Source organism: Nyctereutes procyonoides, unplaced genomic scaffold, assembly GCF_905146905.1.
Source record: "Nyctereutes procyonoides isolate TBG_1078 unplaced genomic scaffold, NYPRO_anot_genome, whole genome shotgun sequence".
Lineage (NCBI taxonomy): Eukaryota > Metazoa > Chordata > Mammalia > Carnivora > Canidae > Nyctereutes > Nyctereutes procyonoides.
In genome coordinates this window covers 37498906-37513497 of record NW_026575131.1, presented here as the reverse complement: position 1 = coordinate 37513497, position 14592 = coordinate 37498906, and the positions used below count along the sequence as shown (strand labels likewise).

General features: G+C 57.3%; 1 protein-coding gene across 1 annotated transcript in view; it reads left to right on the top strand.

The window, feature by feature from the left end:
* DNAH1 (dynein axonemal heavy chain 1) overlaps positions 1 to 14533 on the top strand; it is an 84527-nt gene extending 69994 nt beyond the window's left edge. The window contains exons 53-78 of the mRNA XM_055343646.1: positions 495 to 686; positions 1050 to 1160; positions 1937 to 2122; positions 2524 to 2715; positions 3899 to 4066; positions 4161 to 4352; positions 4495 to 4626; positions 5095 to 5220; positions 5852 to 5971; positions 6094 to 6243; positions 6338 to 6498; positions 7329 to 7554; positions 7696 to 7891; positions 8217 to 8368; positions 8978 to 9174; positions 9422 to 9570; positions 9825 to 9979; positions 10061 to 10192; positions 10899 to 11069; positions 11149 to 11328; positions 11395 to 11571; positions 12158 to 12328; positions 12483 to 12613; positions 12966 to 13317; positions 13630 to 13864; positions 14404 to 14533. Of these exons, the coding sequence (XP_055199621.1) occupies positions 495 to 686; positions 1050 to 1160; positions 1937 to 2122; positions 2524 to 2715; positions 3899 to 4066; positions 4161 to 4352; positions 4495 to 4626; positions 5095 to 5220; positions 5852 to 5971; positions 6094 to 6243; positions 6338 to 6498; positions 7329 to 7554; positions 7696 to 7891; positions 8217 to 8368; positions 8978 to 9174; positions 9422 to 9570; positions 9825 to 9979; positions 10061 to 10192; positions 10899 to 11069; positions 11149 to 11328; positions 11395 to 11571; positions 12158 to 12328; positions 12483 to 12613; positions 12966 to 13317; positions 13630 to 13864; positions 14404 to 14525 (4476 nt within the window). The 3' untranslated portion in view covers positions 14526 to 14533. The remainder of the gene's footprint in view (positions 1 to 494; positions 687 to 1049; positions 1161 to 1936; positions 2123 to 2523; positions 2716 to 3898; positions 4067 to 4160; positions 4353 to 4494; positions 4627 to 5094; positions 5221 to 5851; positions 5972 to 6093; positions 6244 to 6337; positions 6499 to 7328; positions 7555 to 7695; positions 7892 to 8216; positions 8369 to 8977; positions 9175 to 9421; positions 9571 to 9824; positions 9980 to 10060; positions 10193 to 10898; positions 11070 to 11148; positions 11329 to 11394; positions 11572 to 12157; positions 12329 to 12482; positions 12614 to 12965; positions 13318 to 13629; positions 13865 to 14403) is intronic.
* The last annotated feature ends 59 nt before the right edge of the window (positions 14534 to 14592 follow it).

The window sequence follows — 14592 nt, the reverse complement described above, 5'->3', positions numbered from 1 at the left end:
TTGTCTGGTCCAACCCAAGGGAGTGATGGTCACCTCAGGGCCAAGAACTATAGTGAGACTGTTTCCCTCTCCAGCTATGCTGAGGTCCTTGGGTCCTCTGTTATCCCAGATCTAGCCTCCATGGGGTGGTCAGGGAGGCGGGGTGTCCCACCTTAGGACTCTCGGAGGCAGGTCTTGGGAGCTGTGACAAGGGCACTGGGCCAAGATCTGGGAGACACCTGGGTCCATGTTCAAAGGCAGCTCTGCCTTTGACAATTGTGTGAACCAAAACGAGCCCCTTGACTTCTCTGGGTCATGGGTTTTTCTTCTGCAGAATGAATGACCTTGATCTAGAGGTTATAAGGATCATGGGAGACAGTGAGTGTGAGAGGCACTGAGCTTCCTACATGTGGTCCCCTCCTTGGGATCCAACTGCAGTGGCTTCAAGGGTACCCTGGTGCCCTGTCTTTGCTGGAGGCTCTACAAGGCTAGCATCAGTGGTCTCCTATCCACAGATTCAAGTTTGCGTGTATATCCACCAGTCAGTGGCCAGGAAGTGTGTGGAGTACCTGGCCGAGCTGGCCCGCCACAACTACGTGACCCCCAAAAGCTACCTGGAACTGCTTAATATTTTCTCTATCCTAACTGGGCAGAAGAAACAGGAGCTGAAAACTGCCAAGAATCGCATGAAGAGTGGCCTTGACAAGGTGGGCCAGGGTGGGACTTTGTGAATAATGGCTAACCACCCATGGTACTGCTTGCTGTGGCTTAGACCTGACCCAGGGAGGCCCAGCCCACCCTCTCAGTCTGCAGGTTGCAGTGTTTAAATGGGTAGCTTCCTCCCTTACCAGCTGAACAAGGTCAAGGCCAAAGCAAGTCAACCCCACAGATTCTCAGAGGACTGCTCCTTTCCTCTAGGGCTCACTGGGCAACCAGTCATAACCTGTCACTCATAAATTAGGGTGGGTGACCCTGCATGCAGGACACTCTCTCCAGCCCCCTCCAGGCCCGGCTCTCTTTCTGGTAGCCCTGTCACACCAGATTTCCTCTCTGTGTCCCCCATCCTCCAGCTGCTGCGTACTTCCGAGGACGTGGCCAAGATGCAGGAGGAGCTGGAGATGATGCGACCCCTGCTGGAAGAGGCTGCCAAGGACACCGTGCTCACCATGGAGCAGATCAAGGTCAGCTATGCTCCCGGGCCCTCATCCCTGATGTCTGACCATGTCTGAGGATGCTCGGTGTCCCCATGCAACCGTGAGATCGCTGGATGCCTGACTTCTGCAGGTTGCTTAGCCCCTCGGTTCCTGTTTTCTTCAGTCAGTAGTCATTTGTTCATTCAACAAGTGTTTGCTTGGAACCTATTCTCTGCCAGGCCCTGCCCTGGGCAAGGGATACGGTGAAGAGCAAGACAGGCAATCCAAACCCTGATCATCACAACATGGACTGAGTGGCAGGCCACTTCTGGCAGCTGTGCAGACTCTGCCCAAGTCTCCTTCTGAGTCTTCACGAGATCCTCAAATTCTAGGGCCAGGTCCTTCATAGCCGACATCTCAGATTCGCAAGTTCATTATGACAGCTTTCTGGTAGAAGCAGTCACACCTGCTCTGCAAAGTCAGTGTATTAAAAATGTTTCCAGCAGATAGAAAGAACATGATGTGGGGGACTGCCTTTCTCTGTCTTGCATGGTGATGCCCTGAGGGCTTAGGGGGTCCTTTCCTGGAGGGCAGTTGTGCTCAAGCACGCAAAGCCCTGAGCCCCATGCCAGGCCCACCAGAAGCACTTGGAACAGGCTTATCACATTCCCAGAGCTCCGAGATGGTTCTTGGAGGATGGGGACATCCCTGCCCTCATTTCTCTTTGCCTGGGGAGACTGAAAGGTAAGAGGGGAGAGAAGGGAGGGGGGAACATCTGTCCCTGACATGCCACCAGCTGGGCCCTCCCTGCCTTTGGTCCCCAGGTAGACACAACCATTGCCCAGGAGACCCGGAATTCAGTGCAAGCAGAGGAGATCAAGGCCAATGAGAAGGCCAGGAAGGCACAAGCTATTGCTGACGATGCCCAGAAGGATCTTGATGAGGCACTGCCTGCCCTGGATGCAGCTCTGGCCAGCCTGCGCAACCTCAACAAGAATGATGTGACCGAGGTGAGTGGCCAGGCGGCTCCCAAAGCTCCCCTGGCATCTGTCCCAGTGTCTGGGGACCCCAGACCCCCTGACTCCATATGCCTTAAGGGTCATGTGCTGAGAGGTATGGATAGAACCAGGCCTCAAACCCAGCTGCCTGTCCTCACCTCCTTGAACCTGCCCTCAGGACCCAGGCAGGCACACGAAGAGGGCTTGGGGTCCGAGCATCTAGGACCTTGTGGTCAGGCCTGGGTGTATGGTGGAGCAGAAGGAACCACAGGTCGGGGCAGATGTGGGGGGATACCCAGGCATGCCCTTTGTCTGTGGTAGTAGGAACTGGGTCTGTGGGATCTACCCATCTGATGGCTGTCCCCGCCAGGGGTACCCAGGCAATGATGAATCTCCCCTGGCCTGACCCACAGGTCCGGGCCATGCAACGGCCACCCCCAGGCGTGAAGTTGGTCATAGAGGCTGTGTGCATCATGAAGGGCATCAAGCCCAAGAAGGTGCCCGGAGAGAAGCCCGGCTCCAAAGTGGATGACTACTGGGAGCCCGGCAAGGGGCTGCTGCAGGACCCTGGCCGCTTCCTTGACAGCCTCTTCAAGTTTGACAAGGTGAGCGTGCCAGGCACAGAGCAGGCAGGCCCGTGAGTAAGCCCAGGAAGTGAGCAAAGGAGCCTGCCTCCCCCACCCCCCAGTGCAGGGCTCTTTGTTCAGTCTCCCTTTGCCTCACCATGGGCAGCCCTGTGGCCACAGAGCTGACTGGGACCATATCCTGGCCCCCCAGGAGCTCTCTGGCTGATGGAGTGACTGTCACTCCAAAGCTCTGCAGCCTAAAGAACCCCTCTCATGCCCTTTCCTCTCTGAAAACTGCCATGGCCTTGGCCTAGACTTTCACTGTCTGTGTAACCATCGCCTTTCCCTTGGCCTCAGCTGAGGTTCAGCTTCTCCCATCTGTCCCTGGGTTTCTATGTCTGCTGTCTATCTGGGGCTCTCAGTATTCATGGCCATATCCTCCCCCAGGGGCTGCTTCATGCTTAGGTCAGCCTGGATCCCATCCTCCTCTTAGGGGACCTTCTTCAGCCCAGAAAGTGGGTAGGGGATAGTTGCCTGTGCACCTGGCCGCCACCATCACCATGAGTCAGTATCAGGCCCCAAGTACCCCAGGCTGCACTGAGGGGGTGGAGATAATGGCCCATAGGCAGCTGGACCTCTAGAGACTTCCCCATTCTTTCTCCTCCACTTCCATCAGTCTAGAAACCAGAAGCCGCACAAGCCTAATTCAGCCCGAATCAGGAGTGCTCATGGCCAGTGCTCAGGCTCCCTGTTCCCAGGCTCTAAGCTCTGGGAGTTCATGAACAATACGGATTCCTGGGCTCATTCTGAACTCTAGTGTTGGACTCTCACAGGGTGGGACAGGAACCCTGGGAGTGTGATGAGCTCTCGGGGTGAGGATTAATACTCTTGAACATGAGCCTGGTTGAGCATCAGAGTCACTTGCTGTTCTCCACACCTGCTACGAAGCAGCCCTTGTCGCTAAAGTTTTACATGGGGCCTGCATATTACCAGACCTTGAGACTACATGGTTACTTGTGGCTGAAGTCTCTGATAGTATTATCTGAAATCTGGGACACAGAAGTTACTCTTCCAGCAAGCCCCTCTGGACTGTGTTTATTCCCTAAGGAAGATACCTGTGCTGAAGCCTACACAGGGCATCAGTGTTCCTTAGCAAACCCCACCACCCCTTCCTCCCCGGGAAGCAGCCCCCACCCCCAATGCCCATGGCCCCCCTCCCCAGGACAACATTGGGGAGGCAGTGATCAAAGCCATCCAGCCATACATTGACAATGAGGAGTTCCAGCCAGCTGCAATCGCCAAGGTGTCCAAGGCCTGCACCTCCATCTGCCAGTGGGTGCGTGCCATGCACAAGTACCACTTTGTGGCCAAGGCAGTGGAGCCCAAGCGGGTGAGTACTGGGTACCGCTGGGAGAGAGGAGGGGGGAAGCCGAGGGCTGTCCCAGGGCCCCTTGGAAAGCTAGCCCTGAGCCCTCTGCCTGCAGCAAGCCCTGCGGGAGGCCCAGGATGACCTGGAGGTGACCCAGAGGATCCTGGAGGAGGCCAAGCAGCGCCTGCATGAGGTGGAGGATGGCATCACTACGATGCAGACCAAGTACCGGGAATGCATCACCAAGAAAGAGGAACTGGAGCTGAAGTGCGAGCAGTGCGAGCAGCGGCTGGGCCGGGCAGACAAGGTCCACACATCCCTGCACAGAGGGCCTGTGGGCTGGGAGGGTCTGGCAGGTTGGGAGGTGGGGGTGGCGGGCAGGTCCTGCACCCCTTCTCCATCCCCTGGCCTGGCCAAGCACAGCCCATCCCACGGGGATACCTCTGCAGCTCATCAACGGGCTGTCGGATGAGAAGGTGCGCTGGCAGGAGACGGTGGAGAACCTGGAACATATGCTTGGTAACATCTCTGGTGACGTGCTGGTGGCTGCTGGCTTCGTGGCCTACCTGGGCCCCTTCACAGTAAGGAGCCTTTCAGCCCTCCCTGGGACACTCTCACGGCCATGAGGGGCCCCCTACAGGGTGACTCATTTGGCCCTCGCTCACTCATTCGGCAAGCACTTCTCAGGTGCCCTATCTGAACCCTGTGCTGTTCCAGGCATGGGGGATAAGGCAGTGCAGGAAAGCTGGCAGGGCCGGCTTTCTAGTAGGAACCTGAGCTCGCACTTCTATGCTTGCTGGGTACCTCTCACTCAGTCCTCACAGCCTCCCTGACAGGTGGGCCTTGTTGTCATTAGCCCTGTTTTAGAGATGAGGGGCTGAGGTTTACAGAGGCCAAAGGGGTCACCCAAAGTGGGGCCTGAGTGCAAACGTCTTACTCCACTGCTGAACTCCACCTCTGTGCACAACTCGTGGGTGCTGGGGGGCAGGCGAGGTAGGAGGGCATCACACATGTCGTGGTGGGCGGCCCTGAGCCTGGCATCTCCCCAGGGCCAGTACCGCACGGTGCTCTACAACCAGTGGGTCAAGCAGCTCAAGAGACACAAGGTCCCGCACACTTCTGAGCCCACGCTCATCGGGACACTCGGGAACCCTGTGAATATCCGCTCATGGCAGGTGCCTGTCTGGGGGGTGCTGGAGTGACTAGGCTAAGCCAGGAGCCCCCTGCTTCCCTCCAACCCTCTTTCCTCAGTCCTCAGCCTGCTCAGAGATGCCTTCCCTGAACCTGTCTGGGCCCAACAAGAAGCTGTGGGTGGAAGAGGAGAAAGCTGAACACAGTGTGACACGGATCTAGCTAACTGTGGGCAGAGAATTCAAGGGGGGCTTGCCAGAGTGGGTCGGGGTAGGATAGCTGCATCCATGGTGAGGTTAGGAAGTCAGATCTGAGCTAGACGCTGAAGGATAGATAAAGAAAACCAAGAGGCTGTTGGCAGAGGCCAAGGGAGAGTATAGGCCAGGGTATAGGTGGCCTGTGGGCTCTGGGAGATGGTCTGAGTGAGTGAGGACTCAGTAGGCAAAATGGCAGACAGGCCCAGAGAAGAGGGTGTTGGGATCCAGCCTGGGAGCAGGAGAGAGTAGGGGGTCTTGTGGGCTGACACCTGTTCACACTGCCGTCTGCCCCTCCCTCCAAGGCACACAATTAGGAGAGGGAAGAGATAGCCGAGCATGAAGCTGGAGTAGCTGTCACCCCAGCTGACCCCGCTTGTGGGACAGCCCTGACCTGGTCTGGCACCTGATGCCCCCACAGATTGCTGGCCTCCCCAATGACACACTGTCAGTGGAGAACGGGGTCATCAACCAGTTCTCCCAGCGCTGGACCCACTTCATTGACCCTCAGGGCCAGGCCAACAAATGGATCAAGAACATGGTGAGCCCATCTGCCTGGTGCTGCCACCCCCACGCAGCTGGGCTTAGCAGGTACAGGGGCAGTAGCTGAGCCTTGAGCTGGCCATCAGCTCTCACAGACCCCACTTGCCCCTATGCCCACAGGAGAAGGATAATGGGCTGGATGTGTTCAAGCTGAGTGACCGGGACTTCCTGCGTAGCATGGAGAATGCTATTCGCTTTGGCAAGCCCTGCCTTCTGGAGAATGTGGGTGAGGAGCTGGACCCGGCCCTGGAGCCCGTGCTGCTCAAGCAGGTAGGCCTGCAGCGGCAGGGGGAACGGGCAGCCCCACTCACTGCCTCACTGGCGAAGCCCAGGCCACAGCGCTTGTCCATCCCTCCTACCATAGACATACAAACAGCAGGGGAACACAGTGCTGAAGCTGGGGGACACGGTGATCCCCTACCACGAGGACTTCAGGATGTATATCACCACTAAGCTGCCCAACCCACACTACACACCTGAGATCTCCACTAAACTCACCCTCATCAACTTCACCCTGTCACCCAGGTAAGCCTCCAGGCCCCAGACCCAGAGCGTGAGCTCTTCCTGGCTTCCCCTCTCCCACCCCTGGGCCAAGACTCCCTGGGTCTTTCCCAGAGGCTCCAGCAGCTTCTTCCAAGGCAATCTGGCACTTTGGGCCTTTCTAGCACCTCCTCCAGCTCCCCTTACTTGCCACCATTTCCAAATAAGAACCCCCACCCCGAAGATCAAGAGCGCTTGATTGCTGGGCAGGGCCCCTCAGCCTCCCTGGTCAGCGCTAGCCCCATCTTGTCCAGGTACCCTTCCCCACAGCTCAGCCCTTGCCAGCCCCTTATGCACTTGCTCCCAGAGCTGCCCTGGAGCCTGAGTCCGGCACACTCTGGCTCCCTGCACCCAAACCCCATTTCCTGCCTTGCTGCCATGAGCGCAGGCACTATGGCTTTTGCTGGTCACCTGCGCAGAGCCCACAAGCCCGCTCCATGCTCTGGCCTCTATGTTAGTGGCCACTATTAACCTCGTATGGATGAGGTGGTGAAAGGCCTGTCCCTACCAGTCACCTAGCCCCCTCTTGCCAAGAGGAAGTTTTTCAATGACCCCAGCAACTCATGTATCCAACCACCTGACCCATCCTGGGATTCCAGGTTACCACCTGGCATCTCACTGAGAACTGGTCACTTTGCAGGCAGGCTCTGCATTACCCCTGCAGCCCAAGAAAGAGGCTAGGCCTCCCCGGATGATACTGGCAGGGATGCTGGGCTCTTGGAGCCTGGAGGCACAGGTAGATAGATGAGCAGGCTCAAGACTGGCCCTCTGGAGCCTCCCAGTGTTACAGACATGGTGTCCCCTTCCCCTGGCAGTGGCCTAGAGGACCAGTTACTGGGCCAGGTAGTGGCTGAGGAGCGGCCAGACCTGGAGGAAGCTAAGAATCAGCTGATTGTTAGTAATGCCAAGATGCGCCAGGAGCTGAAGGACATCGAAGACCAGATCCTGTACAGGCTCAGTTCCTCCGAAGGCAACCCCGTGGATGACATGGAGCTTATCAAGGTGCTGGAGGCTTCCAAGATGAAGGCTGCCGAGATCCAGGTCAGCAACTGCCTGCCCCTGCCTGCAACTCCTGCCTCTCCCCACCTACCCCAGGCCTGACCCCTGTCCCCGCCTACGTCTGCCTCCTGCTCTTTGCCAGCTGGCCTGGGCCTGACCACCACTACCCCGCTGCCCCTCCAGGCCAAAGTCAGGATCGCAGAGCAGACGGAGAAGGACATTGACCTCACGCGCATGGAGTACATCCCTGTGGCTGTCCGCACCCAAATCCTTTTTTTCTGTGTATCTGACCTGGCCAACGTGGACCCCATGTACCAGTACTCCCTGGAGTGGTTTCTCAACATCTTCCGCTCAGGCATCGCCAACTCGGAGAGGGCAGGTAGGCCTGGCATGCATGTACTCATTGACGCATGGGCTCCCACTCTGGCACAGATGTGACACAGTTGGACACATCTCCACAACAGACACGTATGTGTAAACTCTTACCTGTGTTCACTTGCACATACTCTCATATTAGACATAACAGCACACACGCCCCTCCCAACCTCCTTAGAGCCCCTTTGCTGGGAATTTCACAGGCCCCCAGGGGATGCCCAGACTGCCCTCATGGCTGTGGGGCCAATGCACTGGGCTGGGCTGAACCCAGGGGCTCTTGCTATCCCTCACCTCTCCTCACGCACTGCCATCACCTCCCTGCCCCACAGACAACCTGAAGAAGCGCATCGCCAACATCAACCGCCACCTGACCTACAACCTCTATAGCAACGTGTGCCGCAGCCTCTTTGAGAAGCACAAGCTGATGTTTGCCTTCCTGCTGTGTGTCCGTATCATGATGAATGAGGACAAGATCGACCAGGTGCATGAGCAAAGGGGCAGCCAGCTGGGCCGGTGACCCAGGACAGATGGCCTGAGGAAGTGCCCTGTTGCCAGGCCTGGGAAGGAAAGAGAAGGCCAGGCAGGAGGGTACAGCAAGAGTAAAGGGACAGAGGCTCTAGGAAACAGTTCCTTGCTTAAAACAGTCTGGATACGCGGGGTTCATTGTGGCCCAAGCTGTCCTGTGAGCACAGCCTTCTCAGAGCCAAGTGTGCTGGTGAGCAGAGACAGTCCTGAATCCCCTAGCTCAGGCTCTCATGAGCCCCGGGTGTTTTGCTGTGTGTTGGAAATCACTGCCGAGACAGTGAGCATTAACAGCCCAAGCCTTCGCCGTGTCTAGGTGCCAGGCTAACAAGTTCCTTGGGAAGCAACTTAAATTCCCACTCTTCCTACTTTACAAAATGAGGAGACTGAGGCTCAGAGAGGTCACATCCTTTGCCTAAGACACACATCCAGGAAAATGTGGAGCGGGGACACTAACCCAGACTTATCTGTCTGACTGCCACCCCCAGGGAGTACCCCATTTCTCTGGCTGAGGGTGGTAGGGGAGGCATTGCTGGGTGGGCACTAGCCTCCCACTGTCCCCTGCCAGGGTGAGTGGCGCTACCTCCTGTCTGGAGGTTCCATCCAGCTCATGACTGAGAACCCAGCGCCCGACTGGCTGTCAGACCGGGCCTGGAGAGACATCCTCGCACTCTCAAACCTCCCAGCCTTCTCCTCCTTTGCCCAAGACTTCACAAAGCACCTCTCAGAATTCCAATCCATCTTTGACAGCCTTGAACCCCACCGGTGAGCTGCACCCCAGGGCATAGCAAGGGTGGTCATGTGGAGAGGTAAGACCCCAGGAACAGGCCTGCACAGGAGGTTTGTCTGAGGAGCCACCCAGGGTTGCCCTGCAGCTGTGGCCACATCTGTTCTGTGCCCTGGCTGTGTACCCTCTAGGCACTCTACTCTCCCCAGTCATCCAGCCAGCAGAGTCCCTGGGCCCAGTGCCTTCCCATAGGTCAGCTCTCAGGGAGACATGGGCCTGTTGCAGGGAACCCTTGCCTGGCATCTGGAATGAGTACCTGGACCAGTTCCAGAAGCTGCTGGTTCTCCGCTGCCTGCGTGGAGACAAGGTTACCAATGCCATGCAAGATTTTGTGGCCACCAATCTGGAGCCACGCTTCATTGAGCCCCAGGCAAGTGCCATTCAGCCAGTGCCCAGACTAATCCCCACCTATGGGTCCCAGGGGCCTGGCTGCACCTGGACAGACCATTTTACAACCTTGGTCAGGCTGGAGCTCCTAGTCATACCCTTCAAAGGCTCTGGGAGATTGCAGGCCTCACCAGGAAGCCTCTCTGAGAGCTCTCTGGAAGCTCCAGGACCTTCTGCCTTGCCCTGGTCCTGCCCTGCCTCAGCCCCAGGGACCCAGCATCTCTCCCTGACCCATAGGCAGCCAACCTGTCAGTGGTGTTCAAAGACTCCAGCTCCACCACGCCCCTCATCTTTGTGCTATCACCTGGCACTGACCCCGCTGCCGACCTCTACAAGTTTGCTGAAGAGATGAAATTCTCCAAGAAGCTCTCTGCCATCTCCCTGGGCCAGGGCCAGGTAAAGATGGTGTGGGCAGGGGTGGGGGCCTAGAGGCCGGGCTGGCTGGCCCCTCCCCACTCAGCACTCCCGTCCCAACAGGGCCCTCGTGCAGAGGCCATGATGCACAGCTCCATAGAGAGGGGCAAGTGGGTCTTCTTCCAGAACTGCCACCTGGCACCGAGCTGGATGCCAGCCCTGGAGCGCCTCATCGAGCACATCAATCCCGATAAGGTGCACTGCCCTTCTTGCCACAGACCCAATGTCCTCCTTTGCTGAAGAGGCTGCTAACGCGTCCATCCAGGACCGCCAAGACTGAGGGAGATTGTCCCATAGAGATCGTCCTAGCCTGGCACACAGCACTCGGGAAGTGATATATGGATGAAACAAGCTTCAGCTAGATTTATCCTCTCAGTGGCTCCCTGAGTTACTGTTACCAGTGTTGATGTGACTTGCCCAAGTCCACCCAGCATAGACTGGTGACCCTGGGACTTGCCAAAGCCCCTATTCCTTTTTTTTCTTGAGGGGTAGAGGCAGAGGGAGAGAAAGAGAGAATCTGAAGCAGGCTACACACCCAGTGTGGAGCAGACCAGGGCTTGATCTCACAACCCTGAGATCATTACCTGATAAAGCCCATATTCTTTTTTCTAAGATTTTATTTATTTACTTATTTATTCATGAGAGACACACAGAGGCAGAGGGAGAAGCAGTTTTCCCTCCGGGAGCCTGATGCGAGATTTGATCACCAGGGAATCATGCCCTGAGCCAGAGGCAGAGGCTCAACCCTTCAACTGCTGAGCCACCCAGGTGCCCCAAGACCATATTCTTAATCAGTGGTCTGCACAGCCTAGCTTGGCCCGGCCTACCCAGGGGGAGGGTCATGCTGCAGGTGGCCCAGAGCTCCTGGTAGGAAGGAGCTCATGTGGCATGTGGCCACCAGGTGCACCGGGACTTCCGCCTGTGGCTCACCAGCCTGCCCAGCAACAAGTTCCCAGTGTCCATCCTGCAGAATGGCTCCAAGATGACCATCGAGCCACCACGTGGCGTCAAGGCCAACCTGCTCAAGTCCTACAGCAGCCTCAGCGATGACTTCCTCAACTCCTGCCACAAGGTGAGGTGTGAGGGGTACACCCTTCTCCATCGCCATGCCTGGGGCCTGGCCCTGCCCCTCACTCCCCTGCCTCTCACAGGTGATGGAGTTCAAGTCCCTTCTGCTATCCCTGTGCCTGTTCCACGGGAACGCCCTGGAGCGCCGCAAGTTTGGGCCCCTGGGCTTCAACATCCCCTATGAGTTCACAGACGGGGACCTGCGCATCTGTATCAGCCAACTCAAGATGTTTCTGGATGAATATGAGGACATCCCCTACAAGGTGGGCCAGGGACAGGCTAGGGCGGGGTGCTGGGTGCTTGTGGGGGCCCTCACACCTGCCCTGTAGGTCCTCAAGTACACAGCCGGGGAGATCAACTATGGGGGCCGCGTCACTGATGACTGGGACCGTCGCTGCGTCATGAACATCCTGGAGGACTACTACAACCCCTCCGTGCTCCACCACGAGCACAGCTACAGCGCCTCAGGCGTCTACCACCAGATCCAGCCTACCTACGACCTCAATGTAAGCCTGCCGGGCTGGTGCCCTGAACACCCTCAGGTGCTGGGTGGGAGGAGGCGTGGCCCCGGCCCTCCAGCAACTCCTTTTCATGGATTACTCCATCCCACAGAGATAGCCACAGTGAGGAAGGTGGACACCCAGTCTCTGCCCCTGGAGCTCAGGCTGTGTGGGGAGAGGTGAACTCTGGCTTCCCGGCCACAGCCTGAGCGTAATTATTCAATTGAGGCAGCAGCAGCTCCTCCAAGGGGTCCCAGAGAAAATGGTGCTTCTGCTAAGATGTGTGGCGGAGCTGGCAGGGGCCAGGTTGGCTGTTGGAGTGTGGGTCATCATTGTAAGGAGGGAAGCGTGACTGCTTGGAGGAGTTGAATGAAGGAGCAAGGAGCAGCATGGCAGCAGGAAGAGGGCTGGCGGGGGAGGCAAAGGCTCCCCACACAGTGCCTCAGAAGCCATGCAGTCCCAAGAGGGAGATGTGTAAGGGTTACAAGTTGGGGAGACAAGTGAGAGTTGTGCTCAACTGGAGGACTGCCCACCGGCTAGGGGTAGAGCAGGGGTAGAGTGAGGCTTCAGGTGTGGCCCTCCCACCCTCTAGGGCTACCTCTCTTACATCAAAGGCCTCCCTCTCAATGACATGCCTGAGATCTTCGGCCTGCATGACAATGCCAACATCACCTTTGCCCAGAATGAGACTTATGCCCTGTTTGGTGCCATCATCCAGCTGCAACCCAAATCATCCTCTATGGGCGGCCTGGGCCGGGAGGAGGTAGGTGGCAGCAGGGGGAAGGGGCCCACAGGTTGGGCAGGGCTCCCCCCAGTATCCTGCCTGCTCCCCCAGAAGGAACTCTGTGCATGTGAACCCTGCAAGAACTAAGGTGTGCTGGCCCTGACCCCGTCCCTGTGTCCCTTTGCCCCCACAGATAGTGGAGGATGTGGCCCACAATGTTCTGCTCCAGGTTCCTGAGCCCATCAACTTGCAGATGGTGGTGGCCAAGTACCCCGTGCTGTATGAGGAGTCAATGAACACAGTGCTAGTACAGGAGGTCATTCGGTAATCCCCCTCGCCCCCCAGACCTGAGTTCTTATGGAGAGTTATTATTACAGAGAAATGACAGCAACAACTACTATGGGCCAGGTACCAAGCCAAGTCTGTGCTCTAACTCAACCACATTTTATTGTTCCCAGTTCACAGATGAGTAAACCAAGGCCCAAAATAGTTAAGTGACCTAAGTTTACACATTTGCTAAGGAACTGAGATCAGTACCCAGGCTGCCCAACTCAGCTCTGTGCTCTTAGCCCCACGTTCCGCCATTGTTTTTCTGTCTGTGGCCTACAACTGGGGAGTACAGATAGTGCCAAATGGCCCTGGACCACTGCTTGCTTCCTTGCCACTGGCCCCATAGGTACAACCGGCTGCTGCAGGTGATCACAGAGACGCTGCGAGACCTCCTCAAGGCACTCAAGGGGCTGGTGGTGATGTCCTCGCAGCTGGAGCTGATGGCTACCAGCCTGTACAACAACACTGTGCCGGAGCTCTGGAACGCTAAGGCCTACCCATCGCTCAAGCCACTGTCCTCATGGGTCATGGACCTGATGCAGCGCCTGGACTTCCTGCAGGCCTGGATCCAAGGGGGCATCCCAGCTGTCTTCTGGATCAGTGGCTTCTTCTTCCCCCAGGCCTTCCTGACAGGCACGCTCCAGAACTTTGCCCGCAAGTCTGTCATCTCCATTGACACCATCTCATTTGATTTCAAGGTTTGCATACAGCCAAGGTCAGGCCAGGGAAAGGCTGGGGTATGGCCCAGACAGGAGGGGTGCCGAAGCCACAGCTGGCTGGCAGTCAGGGGGTCTTGAGTAGGGCTAGGGTGGCAAGAGCCAAGCCAGAAGAGGCTCTGAGCCCCCAGGAAACCCCTAGGGGCAGGACACAGACCATAGGCTGCCAGCTGAAGTAGTGGGTGAATAATGGGCACGTAGGCTCTCAGAAGGGAGTCTGTGCCTCCTAACCTAAATCCTAGCCCAGATTCCAGGTGTTTATACGTGGGGGGCATGTCTTTGTGCCCACCACAGGTAATGCAGCAGTCAGTGTCAGAGCTCAAGAAAAGGCCCAAGGAGGGGTGCTACATTCATGGGCTGTTCCTGGAAGGGGCCCGCTGGGACCCTGCAGCCTTCCAACTGGCCGAATCTCGGTCCAAGGAACTATACACAGAGATGGCTGTTATCTGGCTTGTGCCTACGCACAACCGCAAGACCCAGGACCAGAACTTCTACCTGTGTCCCATCTACAAGACGCTGACCCGAGCTGGTATGGGGCCAGGGTGGGGAACCCGCACCACAGGTGGGGGCTCAGGACTGGGCCAGCCTAACTGGACAGGTTAGCTGAACCGGATGGCCAACAGAGGCCGATCAGCACTCCTGAGAGCAACCTGGCCAGGACAGAGCTGAACCAGCAGCAGGCAGGGTAATGCCCAGAACTTGGGCTCAGTCTGTGGGCAGTGGCCCCTGAGCTCACCCTCCTCTGCTTCCCTCAGCCGGCCTCACCCAGGTCTTGGAAGCCCTAGGCTGCTAACAGTTCAGACGGGTTAAATGGAGGCTTGAAGGGGAGGTGGGCCTGGGCTGGGTCCAACAGGGAATGAGCAGAGGCATCAACTCTCCTATTCCCGTCGTCAACAGTGCCATAACCCTGGGCAGGCCTGAGCCTTGGCCAGACCCAGTCACCAGGCTGGCTCCCCCTTGGGTCAAGGCCCCTGCTTGCTCCAGCTCAGTTGGCTGAGTCCATTGCTTTTACCCAGTCCCTGTTCTTGTGACCAACAGCCTAACCCTCCCTACTTCTTGCCTGCCCAGGAACACTATCAACCACGGGCCACTCCACCAACTACGTCATTGCTGTGGAGATCCCCTCCAATCAGCCCCAGCGACACTGGATAAAGCGTGGTGTGGCCCTCATCTGTGCCCTGGACTACTAGATTCAAGACAGAGGAGCTGAGACCATTAAAGTTGTTTTCTAAGCAGTTCCACTGAGCCTCAGCTGCC